We start from the raw sequence: 22,151 nt of genomic DNA, 5'->3' as shown, positions 1-22,151 counted from the left end.
TTGTTCCATTGATACGGTCATATTCCCAGACGAATGGAAATGTGCTAAAGTTTTACCATTATTCAAACAAGGAGAGCGAAGGAACATGTGCGTGGCAAAAGTTTTTGAAAGGATCATTTACGATCAAGCCTATGCTTTTCTTTCCAATATTAATCGTCCAAATTGCCAAAGAGGGTTCCGATGCCTCCATTCTACGGTAACTGCGCTTCTTGAGGCCACAAATAACTGGGCTTATAACATCCATCTTGGCAATGTTAATGCGGTGGTTTTCCTGGACCTCAAGAAAGCATTCGATACCGTAGATCATAGAATACTGCTTTCAAAGCTAAGAGCATACGGCTTTGAAGTCTCTGCAAGTAAATGGTTTGATTCGTATTTAAGCAATCGTAGTCAAAAATGTCTAGTAAACGGACATCTCTCGGATAGCCGTTCATTAATTATCCAAAAAGATTGCGTCCGGCATCGGAGCCCTGAAGTGTATAAGGCCCTTCGTCCCAACTTCAACTCTACAGTTTATCTATAGTTCTTTAATCTAGCCAAATTTTGATTACTGCTGTGTTGTGTGGGATAACTGTAACAAAACCCTCACTGACAAGCTTCAGAAACTGCAAAGTCGTGCAGCGAGGGTTTTGACATTCTCTAGTTATGACGCTAGTGTCGACCCTCTCTTTCGGAAACTTGGATGGAAAAAACTAGAAGTCCAGCGAAAAATACAAAAAGCGGTTATGGTCTATAAATCACTGCATGATCTCACACCAGCATGTCTGAGTTCCATTTTTATCGATCGTAGCAGCATAACAAATTATTCTTTGAGAAACACCAAAGGCAAACTAGCTATTCCTAGGCCACGCACCAATTTAAGTAAAGAACAGTTTTAGCTATGATGGTACAGTGCTATGGAATAGCCTTCCATATGAATTGCGGCAAGCAAGCACTCTGAGTCAATTTCGATTGCCCCATGTAAGGGAATCCGGAATCCGGAATCCACGAAATTTTAGGCTTTGAAATTCGGAATCCAGCACTCAGGAATCCGGAATCCAGGCCTTGGAATCCGGAATCCAATTTATGATTGAATCCGGAACCCACCCTTTTGGAATCCGGAATCCACTACTTTGAAATTCAAAGTATACACTCAAATGCTATCGCCTCGACCAAGACTGAACCGATGTAGCCCCTCCCCCACTGTGCAATATCTCCACCAAGAATATCTGTCATCGGATGCTGATTTAATTGCTGGTTTTCACATGACGTCATCAAAACATCAAAATCTAAACTATAGATCGTATAAAGGCATTTCTCAAATATGTTTTAGAAATCAGTGTTATAAGTCACAAGAAAAAATCTCGAGTCATTTCGATGTTTGGTTCCCGAGTTATGAAGGTTGACTTTGTGTCACGCAATACCGTCACGTCTATCTAAATAGCGATGAAAATATTAAAATAATTTACTCTAGTTGAAAGATTTTCCCTTAGACACGTTGTAAAGATCTATATAAAGTATATTTAATTGAAATATAGCCAAACATATGAAATATTCCATCATTTTAAGCCTTTGGAATTTCGTCCGCCATGATGGTGTACCAACTTGGAACACCAAGATGGCCGCTCCATACATTTTAACCAAAAATTGCGTCATGTTTACTTGCCTATAGTTCCGCCACGAAATGCTTTACAGCCTTAAAATTTGGCCAGTATATGTAGTTTGGACCGCTTTGCAAGAATATAAAACTTTTATTTCATTATAATGCGAATTTAAGCTTTTGAAATTCATGATGACGTAGGTGAAAACCAAGAATTGATAGACGATTCTACTTATACTGGCAAGTATATCAAATATAATTTTCAGAGAAAGTATCTGAAAATTAACGGTATGGAATCCGGAATCCGCAATACAAAAGTTTTGGAATCCGGAATCCAGACCCTTGGAATCCGGAATCCACCATAAGTCCTGATTCCATTACATGGGGCGAATTTCGAATAGGCTGCAGCAACTTCTTCAATTGAATTTCATACACGTAGTAAACACGGCACTCTTGGAAAGCAGGTACTCTTTTTATTATGTAATTATATTGTATTATTATTAGTCTTTAGTTAATTAACTTGTAGTTAGCTTAGTATACGTTTTAAATAGAATTAAGTAATATTAGTATTATACTAATTGTAAATCCTGAAGAGTCTACCGTGTCTAAATAAAGCATCTATCTATCTATCTATCTATCTAGAGACCAGTTATCGGAGAGACCAGTTATGAGAAAAGGGTGTTTGAGCCATAATTTTTAATGTCATTAATACCACATATGGGTGGGGTCTGAGGAGGGTATATTGTCCAGTTCCAGAAAATATCCATACCCCCCCCCCCTCCCCCCACAGCCAATGGAGAGGGGAATGAGATTTTCAAAGGGTGGAGAGGGTCTGAGGAAAGTATCAATTTATGCAGTTTCCAAAAATACTGAAGAGTGTAAATTGTGTAGTAGTTTAGCTGGTATGGCAAGGGCTGCCAGGTTCTGCATTCCTCTTATCGCCCATGTTATGTTCACTCCAAGGTCTGTAATTGCACTTCCATTACGAATGCCTGTCACAAACCCTTTCTACAAGATGGCAATGATCGAAGCATTTTTAGCCTCGTATATCAACTATTTCGTGACATTTTCAAATGTTGGCTCCACAATTTCAGAAGTAATACTGTAATTGTACAAGCTGTAATGTCTCTCTCACCCGCGTATACTTCAGGGCTGGCAGCCCTGTAAAAAATAAAAAAAGAAGAGACACTTCGACAGCAAGTTTCCCTTTTTGACATGTGTTGAAAGGTTAAAAAAAAATCTAGATAAATAAATTATTCGAAAGTTCTTTTATCTGCAGTTTTATCAAATCGGGCTTCCTGTGTTTTTCTAATCTTCGTTTCCTATTGGTTAGATTCAAACTGATGGTACGATCTGATTGGTCGACTCAATAACCGTGGTATTTTCAAAAATTCACATGTGATGATCGAAAGATCAGAACGAGTTGTTCGAAGCTGATTGAAGATCTTCTGTGTTTTTTACCCGTCTTTTTTATTTTTTATTTTTTATCGCTAAGTTTCATCGATGTGTAGGAAAAACTAAATCTAGACATGGATGAGTCTAGTGTTATTTCCTCGATCCACAAGGAAAATATCGTTCCTAATTTATCGCTTCTCTCCGAAACGCTGAAGTCGTCGTTGCCTTCATCAGTGAAGAGCAAGAGAGGCCAATGGTATAGTCCTTGTAATTCCCCACGACCTAAGCAGCCAAACTCACCCGATGATTACCTCCCGATACTAAAACTAACGCACTTTGAGAAGACTCCAAGAGTGTTGTTCAACAGTGTCAAGCTTGGATCTTCAAAGACGGAAGAACTAGTGGTTTGGAATCCAAATCCAACACCACAAACTCTCCGTGTTGAAAAATGTCCAAGCAAAAGTGGTTTCTCTGTAGAGTTATCAGGATTTCGTGAAAATGAACTTGGAAGTTCAATCTTGATGATCGAAGCTGATGAAGAAATCGTTTTACCAGTCAAATGGGAGCCTAAAGAACCAGGAAAATATCGAGAGATGATCATTTTTAAATGGAACGAAACGCATAGACTTCAGACTATTTTGATCGGAACTGCAGTAGATCTAAAAAGCAAAAAGGTAAGTTATACATACAAAGATAAGTGTTGTTTTATTCACGAAAATTTATTAGAGTAATTAGATTTTTCTAAGGTCTGAATATCTTTAGTCAAAAACATGTTGTTCCCGTTCGTTTCCGTTACGTTTAAAAATCAACATCTCAATCAACGTGAATAAATTAGCGTTTTTTTGTGACTGTGTAGAAATGACAGCTGATTTTCTGTAAACATTTGAAATGTTAGGAAAAATTATGTAAAACTCTTGATAAGGCGAGATCAAGACAGATAATGAGCGGATGTGTGCAAGGAATATCATCCCAGGAGAAAAATCTAAACGATTTTTAATTTATATTTACAGAAAAGGCCATCTGTGCTTGGGCTGAGCCAGTCTCTAAACACCATCCAAGTAAAAAAGTCCTTCAAGCGCTCAAAGTTTTCTGTTGTCACTAAAGATGTAAAACAGAGACAAGAAAAGGCAGTGTGCAACCATGAATTTGATAAAACATTACCTGAAGTTGAAGAAGATGTTTTAGAAGGAAGTACTGATGAAAGGAGAGAGACTTATGTTGTTAAGAGTGCTCCAACTGTAAGTAAAGCTAGTACTTACGAGGGACCTGAGGTTAATATAAGGGCTGGAGAGAAGGATGTCGATGTGAATAATTCAAAGAGCGACAAAGAATGCAAGCAAAATGAACCTCCAGAGAATGGGGTAAAGAGTCATCCATGTGCAAGTGTTCTTACTTCTAAGAAAGAACATGAGCTTCTACGAACTGAAGAAAAGGATGTTGATATGAACAAATTAAAGAATAAAAAAGAATATGAGGAAAGAAAAGAACAAAAAGCAGCACGCGCTAAGTGGAAGACTATTGATACAGACAAAGGGCAAGTGTTCAAGCAATTCATAGAACAAATCAGCCAGCTGGATCGTAACAAGTTGGATAACAAACAAGAACAAAAACCATCTGTCAAGCCCAAAATCTCTTCCCCGGCTGCAAAAAGAAATGTTGAGTTAGTGAAAAAGAAGGCTGATTATGTAATCACGAAAGAAGATAAAGCTGGAGCAAAACCTGTAGCCTTTTCTGTTGAACCAACCACCAAAAAAGAAAAGCTGAAACCAAAGAATCACCAGAAAAAATCAAGTTTACAGACAACTAGTGGTAATTGTTTGTTTTGATAAAAATATACCTATTATATGATAAATATTATCTTGTCAGGGTAGAGTATTAGTGAGAAGAAAATATACCAATTTGTATATGTAATAGGACTCCATGCTGTCCAATTAAGAAATAATTGGACAAGGAAAATTCCAAGGACTGACAATTTGGCAGTCAGAGGAATTTTTTGAGTCTAATTATTTCTTGATCGGGGAGCATGAAATCCCATTACCTATTAATTATATAGCTGCCTAATTAATACCATATCAACAGACCTGTCCAACTAAGAAAATAATGGGATAGTTACCTATATGGGATTAATGAGAAGCTGTATAATTAAACTGAATTAATTGGATTAACTTAATTAATTTAAGGTTAATTTATTAACAGCATCTTCACCTCACAAGAAAATCAGAAAGGTCAAACTAAAAGTCGCATCTCGTGGTGTTGCACCCACTAAACTGAAACTTGTACGACCTCCGAAGATTAGCATACCACGTCACCCAATGCCGTTTGCTGCAAAGAACATGTATTATGATGAACGGTGGATTGACAAACAAGAAGAAGGTTCGTAAATGATTTATAATGAATAGTCAGACCTCTTTACAGGTCCTTGCTCTATGAAAGCAAGAATGGCAATGACCTTGTCTACCATCTTTGCTTTGTTACACAGGCAGGGTAACTTTCAAAATGGCAAAGGGATCTGTGAAGGGGACTCTTTTCATTAGTAAAGGAAGGACAATGTAGACCTTAATTTTCACACACAGCCATGAATACACCTGGGATCATCTCCTAATGGAACATGTGCAATAGAAATATTAAATTATTATTATAACAATAGATTTCCCGTGTACAGGTGTAGTTTTGCATTGAAGTATTTAAGGATGAAGTTATGCAGGGCTATATAAACAAAAGCTTTTATTCTCATGGGATTAATTATGGAACCATGTGATCAAGGTCAAGGAGATTAATAGCTTTTCCTTATTGATTAATCTATTAAGATATTAATAATTATCATTATTTATTTGGTAGGATTCACACGATGGTTGAACTATATTCTGACTCCTCCAGATGACTGCGAAATAACATCAAAGAGTAACAACAAGAAAGGTTTGTTTAAACCAAGATAAATCATATTGCAAAAAGGTCCAAATCAAAATACAGCACTGTATAGGATATGGGCTACCTGTGGTTTTTATATTTCCACAGGAAACCCAAGCAAATTAAATTAGTTGATATGTTCAAAAAGTAACCAAAAATTCTCTATTTCAATGTTATTGCAGACCAAAGCACCATGCTCTTAACAGGAACAAAATCAATGGAATCTTCACAACCTAAAGCACCAAGTAAAGAGGAGCTGTCAATCAAAGCTTATACAGCCCGTCGCAAGATGTCCCGCCTTCGTAGGTTGGCATGTTTGCTCTACCAATCAGAGCCAGTGATTTGTGTCTTGAGAAAGATTGAAGCAGAAGTAGAAGAGGGTCGAATGGCAATCAGACCGGACAAGAAGATGCATGCTGACTTGGGTGAGTTAGCCATGCCCTGACTTAGATCAGCCCAGAGGTTGTTTCAGGGTTCTATCTGTGAGTTAGCCGTGCCCTGACTTAGATCAGCCCAGAGAGTGTTTCAGGGTTAGATATGTAAGTTAGCTGTGCCCTGACTTAGATCAGCCCAGGGGTTGTTTCAGGGTTAGATATGTAAGTTAGCTGTGCCCTGACTTAGATCAGCCCAGGGGTTGTTTCAGGTTTTGATCTGTGAGTTAGCCATGCCCTGACTTAGATCAGCCCAGAGGTTGTTTCAGGGTTTGATCTTATCTTTTTCCTGAATCTTTCATTGCATTTCAGGCATCAAGAATAATGTAATTGAGATAATTCTTTCTTACAATCCTTTGTGGCTTAGGATTGGTCTGGAGGTGAGTTAGATGTTAAACTGTTAAGGTTTTCATTCCAGTCCATATGCCATTCTCTTGAGAATTATTTCATTTCTTACTAGGAATGCTTCTGGTATGACATTACTTAAGTCTTAATCTTATTTCTTTGTTCACTAGCAAATGAATGAAGTATTGTATGAACAAATGAATGAAAGAAAGAAAGAAAGAAAGAATGCTTAAATGAGTGAATGGAAAGCTGAAACAAATGGGATTTCCGTAAACAAAAATAAAAATTCCCATCTCATAATGAACTGATGAACGAAATCTGTGTTTATTCCAGACAATATTTGGCGAGATAATGCCAATACAAACGAACAGTGACGTCCAAGGATTGGCCAAATTTGTGTCTGACCGGTTACTAGGCAACCCAGACATTGCCAGGACATATGCCCATTCTTCAGTACCGGGGCTCTACCGAGAGGGATATGTCGAACAACTCGCCAAATTTACGCTCAAGAAGTTTTTGTTCCTTGTTCTGTTTCTTGACCGTGCGAAACTCACGAGGCTCATCGATCATGATCCGTGTCTCTTTGTCAAAAATGCTGAGTATAAGGTACATTTCGTGTCCTACAACGTTCTTTTCTCGTAAACTAGTAAGCTTAATAAAAGGAAAACTAAAGACTAAAAAAAACCAAAAAAAAACAAAAATTTGAAAATGAATAAAGTTCATGAGAATAAGTTAAGAATGTATTTTAAATATTCCGCTGAAAGTTGAGTGCTTCCCATACGCAACACATTCAAAATGAAGCCTTGCGCTATACTTCACTGCCTTAAAGAATGGTGACAATGCGTGTTCTTTGTTCTAAAGCTCAAAGTTTATTAGCTACGTCTTAGAATTGTTCACTTTTATTTCAGTCAAGTCGAAGTCTTTTGCTGACGTTTTCGAGAGAATATTTGAAGGGCGAAGGTGACATCACCAAGCATCTTAGCTACCTCGGATTTTCCGTTAATCACGAACAGGTACTGTTGAAAACTCTCTGTAATGACCTGCATACATGGAGTGTCTGTAAAGAACGATTTTTTGCTCAACAACCTTGCGCGAAAACTATTCTCACGTAGCATAGCGCGCAGTCTCGATTTGGAACGATGTTTTGTTGCGGCACTGTGGCATGTTGCAGGTTTTTAAACGACCTTTAAAAGTCTCAAAATTGTTGCGATCGATTTGTGTTCCCGCGCGCGCCATAAAACACGAGGCAAACTTTTAACTCAAAAATGTTACGCTAAAAATCGTCTAGTGTAACATCACTTCTGATATCATTTTTGAGAGTGTTTGCACAACTACACTCTTTCATCTGAGTACATAGCGCAATGATTCCAAACGCAACTTAAGTTTAAACAAATGAAAATTCAAAGTTTCGGAATTAGTATTTCTTATATTAGAGAAGGATTTCTTCATTTGCTGGCGTGCTGCACTATTTTTTAAAGATTAATTTTTTAAATAAAGTTTTGTTAGTTTATATACTTTACTTCCAAAAGCTTCTCATTATTTTCTACTTATTTTTTCCAGCGTCCAATTGATGAATTTAATTACGCTGTAACCAATATTGCCACAGACTTGAGAGATGGTCTAAGACTCACGTAAGTGAACAAAATATGGACTGTTCTTTGATAAGATGGGGGGAATAACGGGCACTAATGTCGTGAAAACGTATCAAGCACTTGCGTTACGAGCTGCAAAGTGAATACACAAGATTATGATGCATTAGTTGCATAAAGTAGGAGATTTCTTTTATCTGCAGAATAGCAACTCCATGGTAAAACGACAAACATTTTCTCTGCATTATACTTGCAAGGCGAAATATTGCACAATGTTGCCCAAATTATCTCATCCAAATAACATGAATTGACCTCAACATACGCGATATTTTCATAGGCGTGTTGTGGAGCTTTTAACACACAATTGGCAGCTGACACAGAGTCTTCGAGTTCCCGCCATATCCAGGCTACAGGTAAGGTTCTATAGTTGCTGCCATTTGATTGTCAGATATATGTGCACTTTGTCTTTAAGTCCTGTTTTGATGATTTTTTTTTCTACAGAAAATCCATAATGTTGAAGTTTTTATGAAGGCGCTGAGAGACCGCAATGTCCCAGTTGGAGAAGGAACAGGTAATGAATGGATGGGATGCGTGTATGGATGAGATTAGATTAAATGGGATGGACAAATGGATGGATGGAACAGGGTGTGGATGGGACAGAGGGATAGATGGATTGACAGATTAGGGTGGATGAATGGATGGAAATATAATTGGATTGAATGATAGATACAATATGAAACCAAAACATCTCTCCACTAAATGTGTTTTCCTAATCCCTGAGCAGACAGTGGTATCAACCCACGTCACATCGTTGATGGACACCGAGAGAAGACACTTCAGCTACTTTGGCTCATCATTTTCAACTTCCAGGTAAAAATTACTCTTTGAAAATAAAAATTACATCTTTGAAAAATTATGAAGGCAAATGTCATGATGCAACGATTTTTGCCACGAGAAAAGTACTCCTTATATCTACTGCAGAAAGTTGTGCACTGCTTGCACCATTGCTGAGGCAACGCTATTGCATTTCAAAGAATTTGATTCCATTTTTGCTACCTGCCAATCCGCGAATGATGTAGAAAATGCTTCTGATTTTCTTTCCGTATTTCCTCAAGGTAAACATTCTGCTAAATGAGAAGCAGCTTCAAGAGGAGATTTCTTTTTTAGACCAGAACCAGGAGCTCCAGAACCGTCTGGACACAATAACAGTAGATGGGTCTAAAATACTTGGGCTGCCTCGAAGCAAACGGGAATCCCTCGAGAACAACATCTATTTCAAGTCACCTCGTCTTAGCCTCCTGTTAAAGTGGTGCAGACATGTTTGCAAGTTGTTCGGGATGAAGGTTCGTACATAAGAAATTTTTTGTGAGTGGGTACTTGGTGCTCAAACGAATATATATGTTCCACCAAATCGTATTGGCTGGTGTCAGATGCGGTCAGCCAATCACAGTGCTTAGCTTTGGGAACTTTGACGTCAAAATTCCAGTGATTCGTAATTGAAACGCTACAAAGACTGTGGAAGCGCCATAATTTACTACGGATTTCATTGAAGTGTGGCACGCATTAAAAAATTCGTCTGCGAATTTGACTACGAGACGCTGTGACTCTGCTCACTTGGAGGTGTGATTTTGTCTGCATTCCTTTCTCGTGAAATGCACAATGAACATAAGTGAACTTGGTCGAAAGTTCAAAGGGGTGGGGATATCATAACATGATTCTTTCCTGGAAAATTTGCAGAAATTGCTCGAAAACTTCCCCCGCCTCCATACTCAACTTTGGACTCGAACCTTCTACTCGCCGCCATAATTTCGAATTGAACGTTGCACGGGAATAACCGAGAAAGGAATGCAGACAAAATCACACCTCCAAGTGGGCGGAGACGAATTTTTTAATACGTGCCACACTTCAATGAAATCCGTAGTAATCTATGGAAAAATTGGATTTGCGAAATCTTTGCACTCTAAGGAAAACAAAAATGATGAAGAAATATTTCCTTTTTTCCTTTTTTCCAGGTTGAAAACTTCACTGTTTCATTTTCCGATGGCCGAGCCTTATGCTACTTGCTGCACTATTACCACCCTAACCTACTCCCCCTGGACTCGATAAAACAAGAGACTACTTTGACTAGAAATCCGGGGGTACACGACAACAGTGATAGCGAAGAAGAGGAAGGCATCATTACTGACTCTTGGGTCGGCAGCTACAGTCCAGGTTAGTCGAGAGTTGACTGCGCATAGGATATTGAATGTAGTGGTAGTGTGTGTGAGTGAAAGTAGGCCTTATTGGAAATCATCATATTTATACTGGTTTTTTTTCCTCTTTTTTTATAAAAAAATAAAATAGGAAAAAAAATCAAGATTGTCTAAAATTATTTTAGAATTTTGCGGAGATTTAAGATTTTGTTTCTTGGTTAATTCCAGGTTCTGGTAGAAACCCCGAGATTGAGAAACTTAAGGAAAACGAAAGACAAAACTTCAAACTTCTCGCTGAAACGGTAACGTACAATATGCTTCGAAAGGATTACTCATTTTTCCCTCCCCCTTCCTTCTCCGTTCAGAAATATTTCTTACTTAATTAACTAAAATTTCAAACAATTTTTCTAGCAGAAAGACCAAGTTAACTCAAAGTCTATAACATAAAATAAGCTTACTTACCACAGAGATTTTTTAGACGGTTGTTCTAGATAGAACTTTAATTAATCCTGACCATATATTCTTCAATTCCAATAACAAATCTTTATCTTCTGCAGGTTCAAGCTCTTGGAGGTATTCCACTGATGGCCAAATTTGCAGACATGTCAAACACGATTCCTGACGAAAAGGTTAGAAAAAAAATTAATTGTTTAGAATAGATTATTCTGAAGATAAAACCTTATTTTCTCGACGTGTGACTTTTCTTTCTTATCATGACAGCTGTTTTAAAAAAAGTTAGGTGAAGGTGTCCCCGATATTCACTGAGCCTGAGGCAAATAATTGTTTTAGTATTTTTAGCACAACTGAAATTAATACATACATAACAGAGACAGGGTTTTTAAAAAAAATCTTTATCTCTGCGATTGGTTAGGTTTAGGGGCGGGGTTGGGAAAAGGTCATTGTTTTCTATTGTTCTACACATGTGTGTCCTCCAATAGGATCACATCTGGCAAATTCGTGAAGGACGACCCCATTTCGAGTGCGCGCGCGTTCACCTGTAGGTGCATTTAACAGCACAAGACGTAAATCTGGACCAATGAGCGCGCCGGTTTTATTATATTCACTTGTGTTAAAATGCTGAATGTAAATAATGCCAGCACAGAAGAAAATATTCTGGAAAAAAAAGCGCAGACGACGTTTGGGAATTTTCAGAGAGTCGTCCATATCTTTGTGACCTTACACTGATTGCTTGCATTCACATCTCCCATAGAGCAGTTTTGGCTCGTTAACATGAAGCAACAAAAACTACCAACTGTTTTTTGTTAAAGCTGTATTTTAAATTTAGTGTCCAATATTTGGCATTTTATTAGGTGGTTATTACTTACACGTCATACCTCTGTGCTCGGTTGCTGGATCTAAGAGAAGAGACAAGAGCTGCTCGTACGATTCAAGTTGCTTGGAAGAAATATCTGCTGAGAAAAGAGTTAAAGAGACGAATGGTTTTGAGTAATGTTGTTGTTGTGGCTCAGGTAGATATGATATTCTTTTTTCTTCCTTTCATATTATACTTCCTTCCTTGATATGTAGGGGTGAACACATCGGTTCGAGTCCCACCAGGGTTATATGGTATTTTTCTCTTAATGTTTAACTTATTCCATATCCTTTCTACCGACATTCCTCTTTCCCTTCCTTCTCCTACCCGTCCATGTATTCTTCTTCCCTCTTATTCCCGCGTTCTTACCATCCTGTTTCTCTTCCATTTTTTCCTTCCTTAGCTAATAAAATAAATGTATGATCCTTATTTTCCCCAGGCATGCGCAAGAGGTGCAATAGTTCGTCGCAGATTCATCAACCTCAAGAAAGCAGCCCTCGTTATCCAGTCAGCTAATCGAGGATACTCGACTCGCCATCAATTACAACTCCAGCACAAAGCTGCAAGAATAATCCAAGCAAAGTTCCGAGCCACTAGATACATGTGCCGCGAAAGAGCGGACTATCTTCGCTATAGGAAAGCAGTTGTATCCATGCAAGCGTGGACACGAGGACAGCAATGTAGGAAAATGATGAAAAAGATACGAGCTGCTGTTAAGATACAATCTATGTGGAGATGCCACAAGGACAGGGCGCGGTTTCTTCGAATACAGAAGGCTAACGTGTTGTGCCAGAAGTTATCAAAAGGAGCAAGGCAGAGGAAGAACTACTTACGATTGAGATGCTCTGCTGTCATAATTCAAAGCCATTTCCGAGCATTCAAGTCTGGAAATGAAGAAAGACAAAAGTTCCAGTGCACAAGAAATGCTGTAATAACTATTCAAGCATTTTACCACGGCTATCGAGCCAGGGTTCAAGTCAAGAAAACTCGAGCTGCTATTGCAATCCAGAAAAATTTCAGGATGTCGAAGCAACGTAGTGTCTACCTGAAGCAACGAGACGCGATTATAAAGATCCAGGCTGTGACGAGAAAATACTTGGCTCAAAAGCGTTACGCTGAACAGAAGACTGCAGCGCAATTGATAGAGAATCGATACAGAGCTTATAGGATTGGTCGTGAACAGAGAGAGAGCTACAAAAGGATGAGATGCTGTTGCGTGAATATACAAGCATTGCAGCGAAGGAATTCAGCAAGGAAGAGATTTTTGATGACGAAGAACTCAACCATTAAGATTCAAGCTTCAATAAGAAAGGTTATTGCTGAGTCACGCTACAGGAAACTTCGACACTCGGCTATTATCATACAGCAACAGTACAGAAACTCTCTGCTGATGAAACGAGTGCGCTCCGCTTACATAAGACAAAAGTCTGCCGCCATAGCTATCCAAGCATTCTACAGAAGACACCAATATAGGAAGTCTTTCTTGAAGACCAAGACGGCTGCGGTTCTAATTCAAGCTCGTTTCCGCGGCTACCGTGAGAAAAAGAAGTTCCTCAAGCTAAAGAACTCTACTATTGTCTTACAGAGAAGATATTTGGCTGCCAAGAAAGGGAGACAAGTACGTTTGATGTACCATATCCAAAGAGGAGCAATGATAACAATTCAGGCGGCTGTCAGGGGTTTTCTCGTACGACAGAGCATTAAACACCAACATTTTGCAGCGACAACTATCCAAGCCATGTACAGATGTCATGCGCAGAAAGACCACTACGACAGAATGAAGAAAGCTTGTCTCGTCTTGCAGACTCGTTACAGAGCTGTAAGGGGTGGTAAAGTAGAGAGGTGTCGCTACCAGAATATACGAGCTAGTGTATTGGTCATCCAAGCCTATTTTAGAGGTATGGAGGTGAGAAAGGACATTCGCAGGAAGCACGAAGCGGCTGTCATAGTCCAAGCCTACTTTAGATGCTATGTAGATAAGTCAAGGTACAACAATCTAAAACAAGCCACCATAGTCATTCAGAGGCGTTTCAGGGCATCACAAGAAGGGAAAGCACAGAGAGAACGTTATGGGGTGGTACGATCTAGTGCTATAGTTATTCAATCCGCTTTAAGAGGCTATAGAGTCAGGAGAATGATCTGTATACAGACTCGTGCTGCGCTGATCATCCAGACTGCTTATCGTGGCTACGCTCAAAGATCAGCTTACCTAAGCACAAGGAAAGCGTCCATTGCAATCCAGTGTTGGTACAGAGCGATTCAGATGCGTAGAATAGAAGAACAGAAATACAAGACTACAAAAGCTGCTGTTCTTAATCTGCAAGCAGCATTCAGAGGATACCAAGCAAGGAAACTCTACAAGAGACTCAAAGCCGTCGTATGCCTTCAGTCTGCACTACGTGGTTATCTTGCTCGACGTGATGTAAGGCAAATGAATCAAGCTGCAGTTGGTATTCAAGCGTACTACCGAGCATTCTCTGCACGAAAGAAATATCAAGCCATAAAACAGGCTGTTGTCAAAATTCAAATTTATTACAAGGCTTTCATGTTAGGACAAGAACAAGCTAACAAGTATCGCGCATTGAGAAATGCGGCTGTCGTTATCCAGTCCATTTTCCGGGGACGCCAAGCGAGAAGAAATGTCAAGCGCATTAAGTCTGTTGTAAAAATCCAGTCAGCCTATCGAGGTTTTCTGGCCAGGAATAAATATATCTCGACCAGAAAGGCTATCATTTGTATCCAGGCTGCCGCGCGTTGCTTCCTAGCCGTGAGATATTACAGAAACCTGAAGCGAGTAACGATTTTCCTGCAACAAAAGCATCGGGCTAATATGCTTCTCTTGAAGCAGTACATGTGGTATCACATTCAACGCGGGGCTTGTATTGTTATACAATCAGCTGTACGACGACATTTCGCAAGAACCAAGCTCCTCGCGATTAAAGCTGCTGCCATCACAATACAAAGAAGATACAGAGCCATGAAAATAGGAAGAGAGCAGAAAATAAAGTACGAAATGTTGAGGGATGCAGCACGCACTATTCAGGCCTTTGCACGGGGAATGATAGCAAGAAAGTATGCAAGAGAATACCGGGCAGCACGAAAGATCCAAGCGTCCTACAGAATGTACGCATCAAGAAAATTTTACCTGGAGTATCGACATAAAGTTATCCAAATACAGAGTCTCGTTCGTATGGTTCAAGAACGTCGACGTTACAAGGCGCTGAAAGCGGCCGCTCTCACCATCCAGCTCCGATATCGATCAGTTCTTCTGGGAAGGGCTGTACAGAGAAATTACAGGGCATTACAGTCTGCAACGTTGGTAATCCAGAAGAGTTACAGAGGATACAAAGCAAGAAAAGAGTTTGAAAGAATTCGCGCTGCTGTGACGATTCAAGCGACTTATAGAAGCTATGTATGTTGTAAAGAATTCTTGAACATCAGAAGATCTGTTGTGATGATTCAAGCGAATGTACGTAGGATGATAGCAGTTGGACAGTTTGAAGAAATACGCCAAGCTGTTGTTACTTTGCAGACAAGATATAGAGCGCAGAAGTCAATGAAAGTGGAACGCAGCAAGTACTTGATAGTAAAGAATTCTGCTATCGTGATCCAATCCATGGTACGTTGTCTGCAAGCTAGAAACCACTATATCGCTTTAAGGAAAGCGACGATTTGCCTCCAGAGAAATTACAGATTCAATGTCGCTGCGAAAGAGCAAAGACAGGAATATATAAGATTAAAGAATGCCGCGATAGTCATGCAGTCTGTGTTCAGGGGAATCAAGGCAAGACAGCTGGTTGTCGAGATGCGCGCTGCAAGAACCATCCAATCTTACTACAAGATGTATGTTGTTCGCAGGAACTTCTTGCTAACCAAGGAAGCAGTTGTCAAGATTCAAGTGTATGTGAGGATGAGAAAAAATAGTGTTGAATTCACAAGGCTGAAATCAGCTGCACTGGCTTGTCAAGCATTTTTCCGTGCGAACAAACAATGCAGGGATCAAAGGGGGCATTATACGACCCTTCGAGAGAAAGTAATTCTTCTGCAGTCTTTACGTAGAGGTATGGCTGCGCGCAAACGAGTAGATCAGATAAAACGAGAAAGACAAGAGGCCAACGAAGCAGCTACGAAAATACAGCGATATTACCGAGGATATCTTGAGATGCGCTACTTTTATCTTCGCTACCATTGTACCCGAGGGGCAATCATAACGATACAGTCAGTCTATCGTGGATATGTTGCCAGGAAATACGCACACAGGGTAAAGGCTGCACTAAAGATACAGGCATACTATCGTGGTCTTGTTGCTAGGAGATCATACAATCTTGCACGTGAGTCCATCATCAGTATTCAAGCGTTGGTGCGGTGTCGTCAGGCACGTGTAAGCTACCTGAGATTGAAAAATGCCGTTGTGGTATGCCAGCAGCGATACAGAGCAGTGCTTAAGATGCGCGAAGACCGACAGAACTACCAACAGACCAAGACAGCAATAACCAAGATCCAGGCTTATTGGAGAGGAAATATGACGAGGAAAAGATACCAACAGACATTAAAATCCATTGTAACGATTCAGTCAGTTGCGAAGATGTACCTAGCGAGGATGGAGTACAAGAGAAGAAGAGAGTCAGTGATGGTTTTGCAGAAGCGATATCGTGCGCTATGCCTTGGACGAGTTGTACGCAGAGATTACGCTCATGTTAAAAGCGCTGCACTTACCATTCAGGTGAGGAATCCCAAATGATTTAAAGAAAACTTCATATATTATAATATTTACGACACGGTGACATGGCAAGCTGACAACAAAACCAAACTTGTGTGCGAGAGAGTTTTATGACACTGTGAGAGAGTCTTATGTTTAGTACCACTTCTCAAGGTCCTTCATTCCATGTATCAAACCTACATTGGTCGACTTTGTAATTTTTCCATCGACGGAAGACAAATACCCAGACTTAAAACTGTCTGGGACTCGAGGTCCCAAGAACATCCAACTCCAAAAATCAACTCCTAAATTCTAATTCGATCTTTGGGCTTTCACCTAGTTTGGAGCCTAGCTCTGTTGTGATTGTCCCACGCTGTGATACAACAGCGAAAAGGTTTGTAGATCCAAAGCGCGCTCTAACATCGTTTTTCATTTCTCTCTTCAGTCGTTTTACCGGGGATACCAAGCGAGAAGACATGTACAAGAAATACGGTCAGCACAGATACTCCAAAGGCGATTCCGTGCGCTTTGTCTAGGCAAAGCACAGCGACATCAGTACGTTGTTACCAAGAGGTCAGCGGTAGTTATACAAGCTGCTTATAGAGGCTACCAGGGAAGAAAGCAGGCGAGATTACACAGAGCTGCGAGAATCATCCAGGCGAATCTTAGAGGATACATTGCTAGGAATCAAGTGAAAGTAAGTTTTGTAGCATTGCAAAATGAGTAAGTAAAATTTGATTGACACATGCCGCTCACCCATGTGATGAAATCTGTTGAACCAATAAGCCTTTTCATAGTTTAAGAATCGATTCCACTGCGCATGCGATTTTATCCCGAATTTCTCACCTTCTTTTGTTTAATTAAGAACAAAAGAAGGTTTAGACAAAAGAAGGTGAGAAATTCGGGATAAAATCGCATGCGCAGTGGAATCGATTCTTAAACTATGAAAAGGCTTATTGGTTATCGCGAGATTACCAATTAAAAACGCTAGGTCACGGCACGGCGCGTGCATACTTTACCAATCTTACGAAAGCAACTGTATGAGTACTTGTCATGAGAACTTGCTAAATGTGCCAAAAAGATATTCGCTCGTACTTGCAACTAATTTCAAAATGAAATTATGTGTTCCAAAGATAAAGAAACGAAGGAAGAAAAAATTGTGTGAAATGCGAATGACACATAAAGCAATATTCTTGACATTCTTATACAATTATTGATAATTCTTTTCTGGTTTTTCAACAGCAATTGAAAGAAGAACAGCGCAGACGGTTGTTAAGATTCTCTGCCGCGGCATATCACCATCTGTCAGCTGTCAAAATACAAAGAGCTTTCAAGCAAGCACGAGCTATAGCGTTAGCCAAGAAGCAGATGAACTCTGTGCTTTCTATACAAGTAAGGATACCATTCATTATTTCTTTTAAAACTCGAGGAAAACGTCTCTACTTTTCTGCTGCCTATATAATCATAAGAACTTGACAACCAACGAGCTACAACAGACATTTGCACGAACAGGGCATTACGCTATCCCTTAAAAAAGAGCTGTTACAGTGCCAAATTGTCACCATAAATGAAGACGTTTTTCATATTACAAGAAGGTGAAGTTTCAGTTCATATTGTTGAGACTATACGAGAAATGGTAATTATATAATACAAAATCGAATATATTAATATGTAATAATAATAATACTAAAGTAAAATAAAGTAATAATGTAAAAAGGTGCTGGCTGGACAACAAAAGATTACAATAATTCCAAAAAGGTTGCGGTGTCGATTCTTACTTTGTGCGTGTTGTTTTAGTGCTGGTGGCGAGCTACATTACTACGTCGTCGGTTCATCGCCATGCGAAGAGCCTGCATCCTCATCCAAAGAACAGCGCGTCGTAGGCTTGAACTCAAGAATCGATCAGCGACTAGAATCCAGGCTATTGCTCGTGTGTGGCTGGCGAGGAGAACTGTTGACAAGATGAATACTGCGGCCCTACGCATACAGGTAATATAATTAATACTTTCAATCCCCTCAAAGAATTCTTCACATTAAAACTTACTTCTCAAATTCACAGGCATTGTGGCGTGGATACCAAGTTCGTCGTTGCGTGACCAGCTTGAAGATCAAGGCAGCGCGCAGGCGCATTAAAGCAGCAAACAAAGCAGCAACTGAGTCCATGAAGCTATGTAATCGTACAAGATCAGCACTGGATTACCTACTGAGATGTAAAAACTTGACTACGATATTTGACATTCTTGTTAATTTGGGTAAGTTGGTTGTAATCTACTCTTGAATGGTCCTAAGTGCGTTCTAGCTCAGGGAGGGACACAAATGGAGGAGGGGTGGGGGTGGGGGATCTCCGTCGCCGTGGAATGTTCTTGTTTTCTCAATCTTAGTTTTATTTGTTTTATTCTTTCTCCTTATCTCTGCTGGTGTTGATGTTCACGATGATAAGCAGTCGTTCTTTGTTGTCTTTCTCCTCCTCTTGTCGTTGTACTCTTTCCTCTAATGGTTCTTGGTGTCGTGTTTTTTCCTTATCTTTGTTGGCGATCTTGTTCGTTGGTTTTCTTTGTCATTCTTCTCTCCCTTCTGTAGTCGCTTCCCCCTTGGTTTCAAAATAAGACGGGCGATGTTACAAACTTTCAGTGATGTAATCATTCTTTTCTCTACAGAGGTTGTGACGCGGTTGTCATACGTGTGCTGTGAACAGCTCGTCAAAGATAAAGCACTAAAAGTGGTATTCACTGTTATAAGAAGCTCTAACCGCAGTTTGCCTTACATGGAAATATTAAAATATGCTTTAGCAATTCTCGTCAACTTAGTCAAGGTAACTAAATTTTTTGTTTGATATAACAAAAGCAATTCTTGGCAATTCTTTTATTCATTTATTTATTTATTTATTTACAAAGCTTTACCTCCAAACAAAGATATAATAATAATATACAAAATAATATACAAAACAGACAAAATAAAGAATCACGAATGAGGTAGGGATTATACAACAGAGCAAAGCTCCAATCTAAGTACACCCTTTTGTTAATTTCAACCAAGATGGCGGCTATGAGTCGTGTGCAACGAAGAATAAATGTAACTTCAGTGTTTAAGTATCAATGGCTTAAGTATGGTGTGATTATGCTTCTGATCTTTTTATTCTAGTGCCCCACAACTTATCGTGCAGTATACGAAGAGCAAGACTCCATAACCACTTTACTGGAGCTCATTACCATCTACAGAGAGAAGGAGCAGATCTTCTCCAAAGCTTGTTGTCTGCTTACAATTTTAGGACGTCGTGATGAGAACATTCTTAAAGTAAGCTAACAATTCGAAAAATCCTATAATACATTATCCAAGGTTTGACAGTGTTTCTTAAGGGCACGAATTCGAGCCACGCCGCGTCAACAACATTAAAACCCTTCAAAAATAGTACGAGGTTGTTTTAAACATCTTTACCGCCATTTTTCCTGCGACAAAATCGAGGCAAATTTGAGACGTTTAGGTTTGGGCTTTCATAATAAATATCCCTCAGCCCGTTGGGTAACCGAAGCTAAATTACCCAAATAAACTAACCTATTTATTGCGTTTTTTAAAGGAAATGCTGAATACTCCCAAGATGACGGATAAAATCAAGAGTGCGCACTACCTTATTACGCGCAAGTCTAATCTCGAGAAACGAAGAAGCGTTATCAAGGCCAAGATGGCACGAAGCACACCTTACAAGAACGTCCCTGCCTCTACTCCCTTCAAGCACACGCCTTTTAAATCCCACACTCCTTTCAAAGCAAGAAAAAAATCTGAATACGCTATGTGGCAGGAATATGTGAACAAAGTGCAAGATCCCCTTCAGGCTGTGCGATCGCTCATGCGGGTACTTGGTGTAGATCACGAAGAATCACATTAACTGATTAACTGATCAATGCATGTGAAAACATCAAAAACAAGCGCCTAGCGACTCTAAGGGTTTATGGATGTATAGATTTAGTTTTTCCCGTTAAATGTTGTATATATATTGAATAGTTATATTTTTAAGGCTCATGTAAATAACTTTGGACTTCACACGAGCCGAACCTAATGACACCAAGAAAGACCGCTTTTTTATCCATTGCTTCAATTAGAATCGGCTCATGTGAAGTTCGACGTTTGACCTGAGCAGAAGTCGATTTAACGTTAATTTTGGAGGTTTGGTTTGCGGTCATTGCATGGCCATTGATGGCAGCCATGTTGGATGTTCCACTCTATATGAATTTTATCCTAGCATGTTTTGTGAAATATTCAAGGCAGTACAAGATTGATTGCCAACCAAACGCACGCTTGATTCTTAGCTAGAAGAAAACTAAGGAATCTTTTCCCCTCCACAACGTAAATAGTTGTATACTCAAGTGTCAGTTGCTAATGATAGTGTAAATATCTCGTCAGCAAATCTTCAAGTGTAAGCGTGATATAGATAGTGTAACTTGTCATTTAGGGCGTCAAAATACCAATAAATTCGCCCTGAAACACCAACACAGAGGACTTTGATTTACGATGCATGCGATAAGAAAACTTTGAGAAATTGGAAATATGACATGCTATGCATTTTGCAATCATAATTTTGTCATTGATAGTGTCGTTAAAGATGATGATGATCGATATATGACGATAGTGATGCAACATGATACATGACGATAGTGATGGCAAGATGATGGTGATGACACATGACGATAGCGATGCAACATGATGGCAAGATGATGATACATGACGATTGTGATGATACATGACGATAGTGATGCATCATGATGATGCATGACAATAGCGATATAGAACGTTTTTGATACAGAATGATATGTGATGATAATACACGATGTCGATAATGATGATGACATGCTATATACACAGAGTGAATACAATGTAAAATGCAAACAAAATTTACATGTAGATTATACTAACCGACGATCTTGAAAATTTGTTTTTTGAATGAAGCGTTGCGTGATGACACCAAAACGATTTCAAAGGGGGTGGCTGTGAGCTTTGTTGGTCGTGTTACACCTCGATATAAAACAGAACGGGAAAAAGGGGCGAGGAAGGGAAGTGGATGTGAATAAGGGGAAGCTATGCTAAGCTATCAACTGGACTCCGTCAGGAATCTAAGTATTAAAAAAAAAAACAATCCACGCATGAACAGCTTTCAAACAAAACACCGAGGTTTGGTAGAATCACACAAATCTCAAATAATTAAAGCACTTGTTAATAAATATCAGAGCGAAACCGAAACATTTAATATTTTTTTCTTGGTGTTGGAAGCAAAAAAGGCTCAGTTTTCTTGAGAGAACTACGACGTTGAGGATAGTACTATTTGAAAGTCCCTTTTCGACCTCCTAATGTCATCATAAATATTCATAAACCAGCGGAGAGAAAGTGGCTTACAACTGAATCACGCAGTGAGTATAGTAATAGTGGTTTTTGTGCAGTTGTCTGTTGACAACATGATAAAAAAAAAAGGATTCTTTATGGAACTAAGAATATAATCAAAAGCAAGAGTACTTTTTCAATAAAGATAGCTTGGCATCAGATTTAGCCAGACAAAATCATTTGCATTTCAATTTTAGTAAGCATAAGGATTTCCAAGGTTCAGAGAGCCCGAGGTATTTCATTCATGTGTAGGATTTATTCCTGATACAACTATAGAGTGCAAACTAAATCTGTGAAATAAGTAAAAAGTACAAAAAAGTCATGTCTATTGT

General features: G+C 39.3%; 1 protein-coding gene and 1 pseudogene across 1 annotated transcript; both read left to right on the top strand.

The window, feature by feature from the left end:
• Positions 1-85: 85 nt before the first annotated feature.
• Positions 86-2,116, top strand: LOC116303607 (uncharacterized; annotated as a pseudogene).
• A 276-nt stretch (positions 2,117-2,392) lies between these two features.
• Positions 2,393-20,934, top strand: LOC116303628 (uncharacterized). The gene is made up of 25 exons (XM_031713204.2): positions 2,393-3,648; positions 3,985-4,783; positions 5,171-5,347; positions 5,813-5,890; positions 6,064-6,306; positions 6,625-6,692; positions 6,991-7,263; positions 7,566-7,670; positions 8,218-8,288; positions 8,584-8,659; positions 8,748-8,817; positions 9,031-9,116; positions 9,362-9,589; positions 10,259-10,457; positions 10,667-10,740; positions 10,996-11,067; positions 11,749-11,907; positions 12,190-16,473; positions 16,895-17,146; positions 17,692-17,841; positions 18,247-18,438; positions 18,509-18,701; positions 19,107-19,261; positions 19,591-19,743; positions 20,024-20,934. Exons 1-25 carry the CDS (start codon positions 3,109-3,111, stop codon positions 20,330-20,332), a joined length of 9,006 nt encoding a protein of 3,001 aa, XP_031569064.2. The 5' UTR covers positions 2,393-3,108; the 3' UTR covers positions 20,333-20,934.
• The last annotated feature ends 1,217 nt before the right edge of the window (positions 20,935-22,151 follow it).

This window comes from Actinia tenebrosa, unplaced genomic scaffold, assembly GCF_029948245.1.
Source record: "Actinia tenebrosa isolate PJP-AT-01 unplaced genomic scaffold, QUT_ActTen_1.0 PGA_scaffold1__47_contigs__length_23844297, whole genome shotgun sequence".
NCBI classification, from domain to species: Eukaryota; Metazoa; Cnidaria; class Anthozoa; order Actiniaria; family Actiniidae; genus Actinia; species Actinia tenebrosa.
This window is presented reverse-complemented; position numbering and strand designations above follow the sequence as displayed.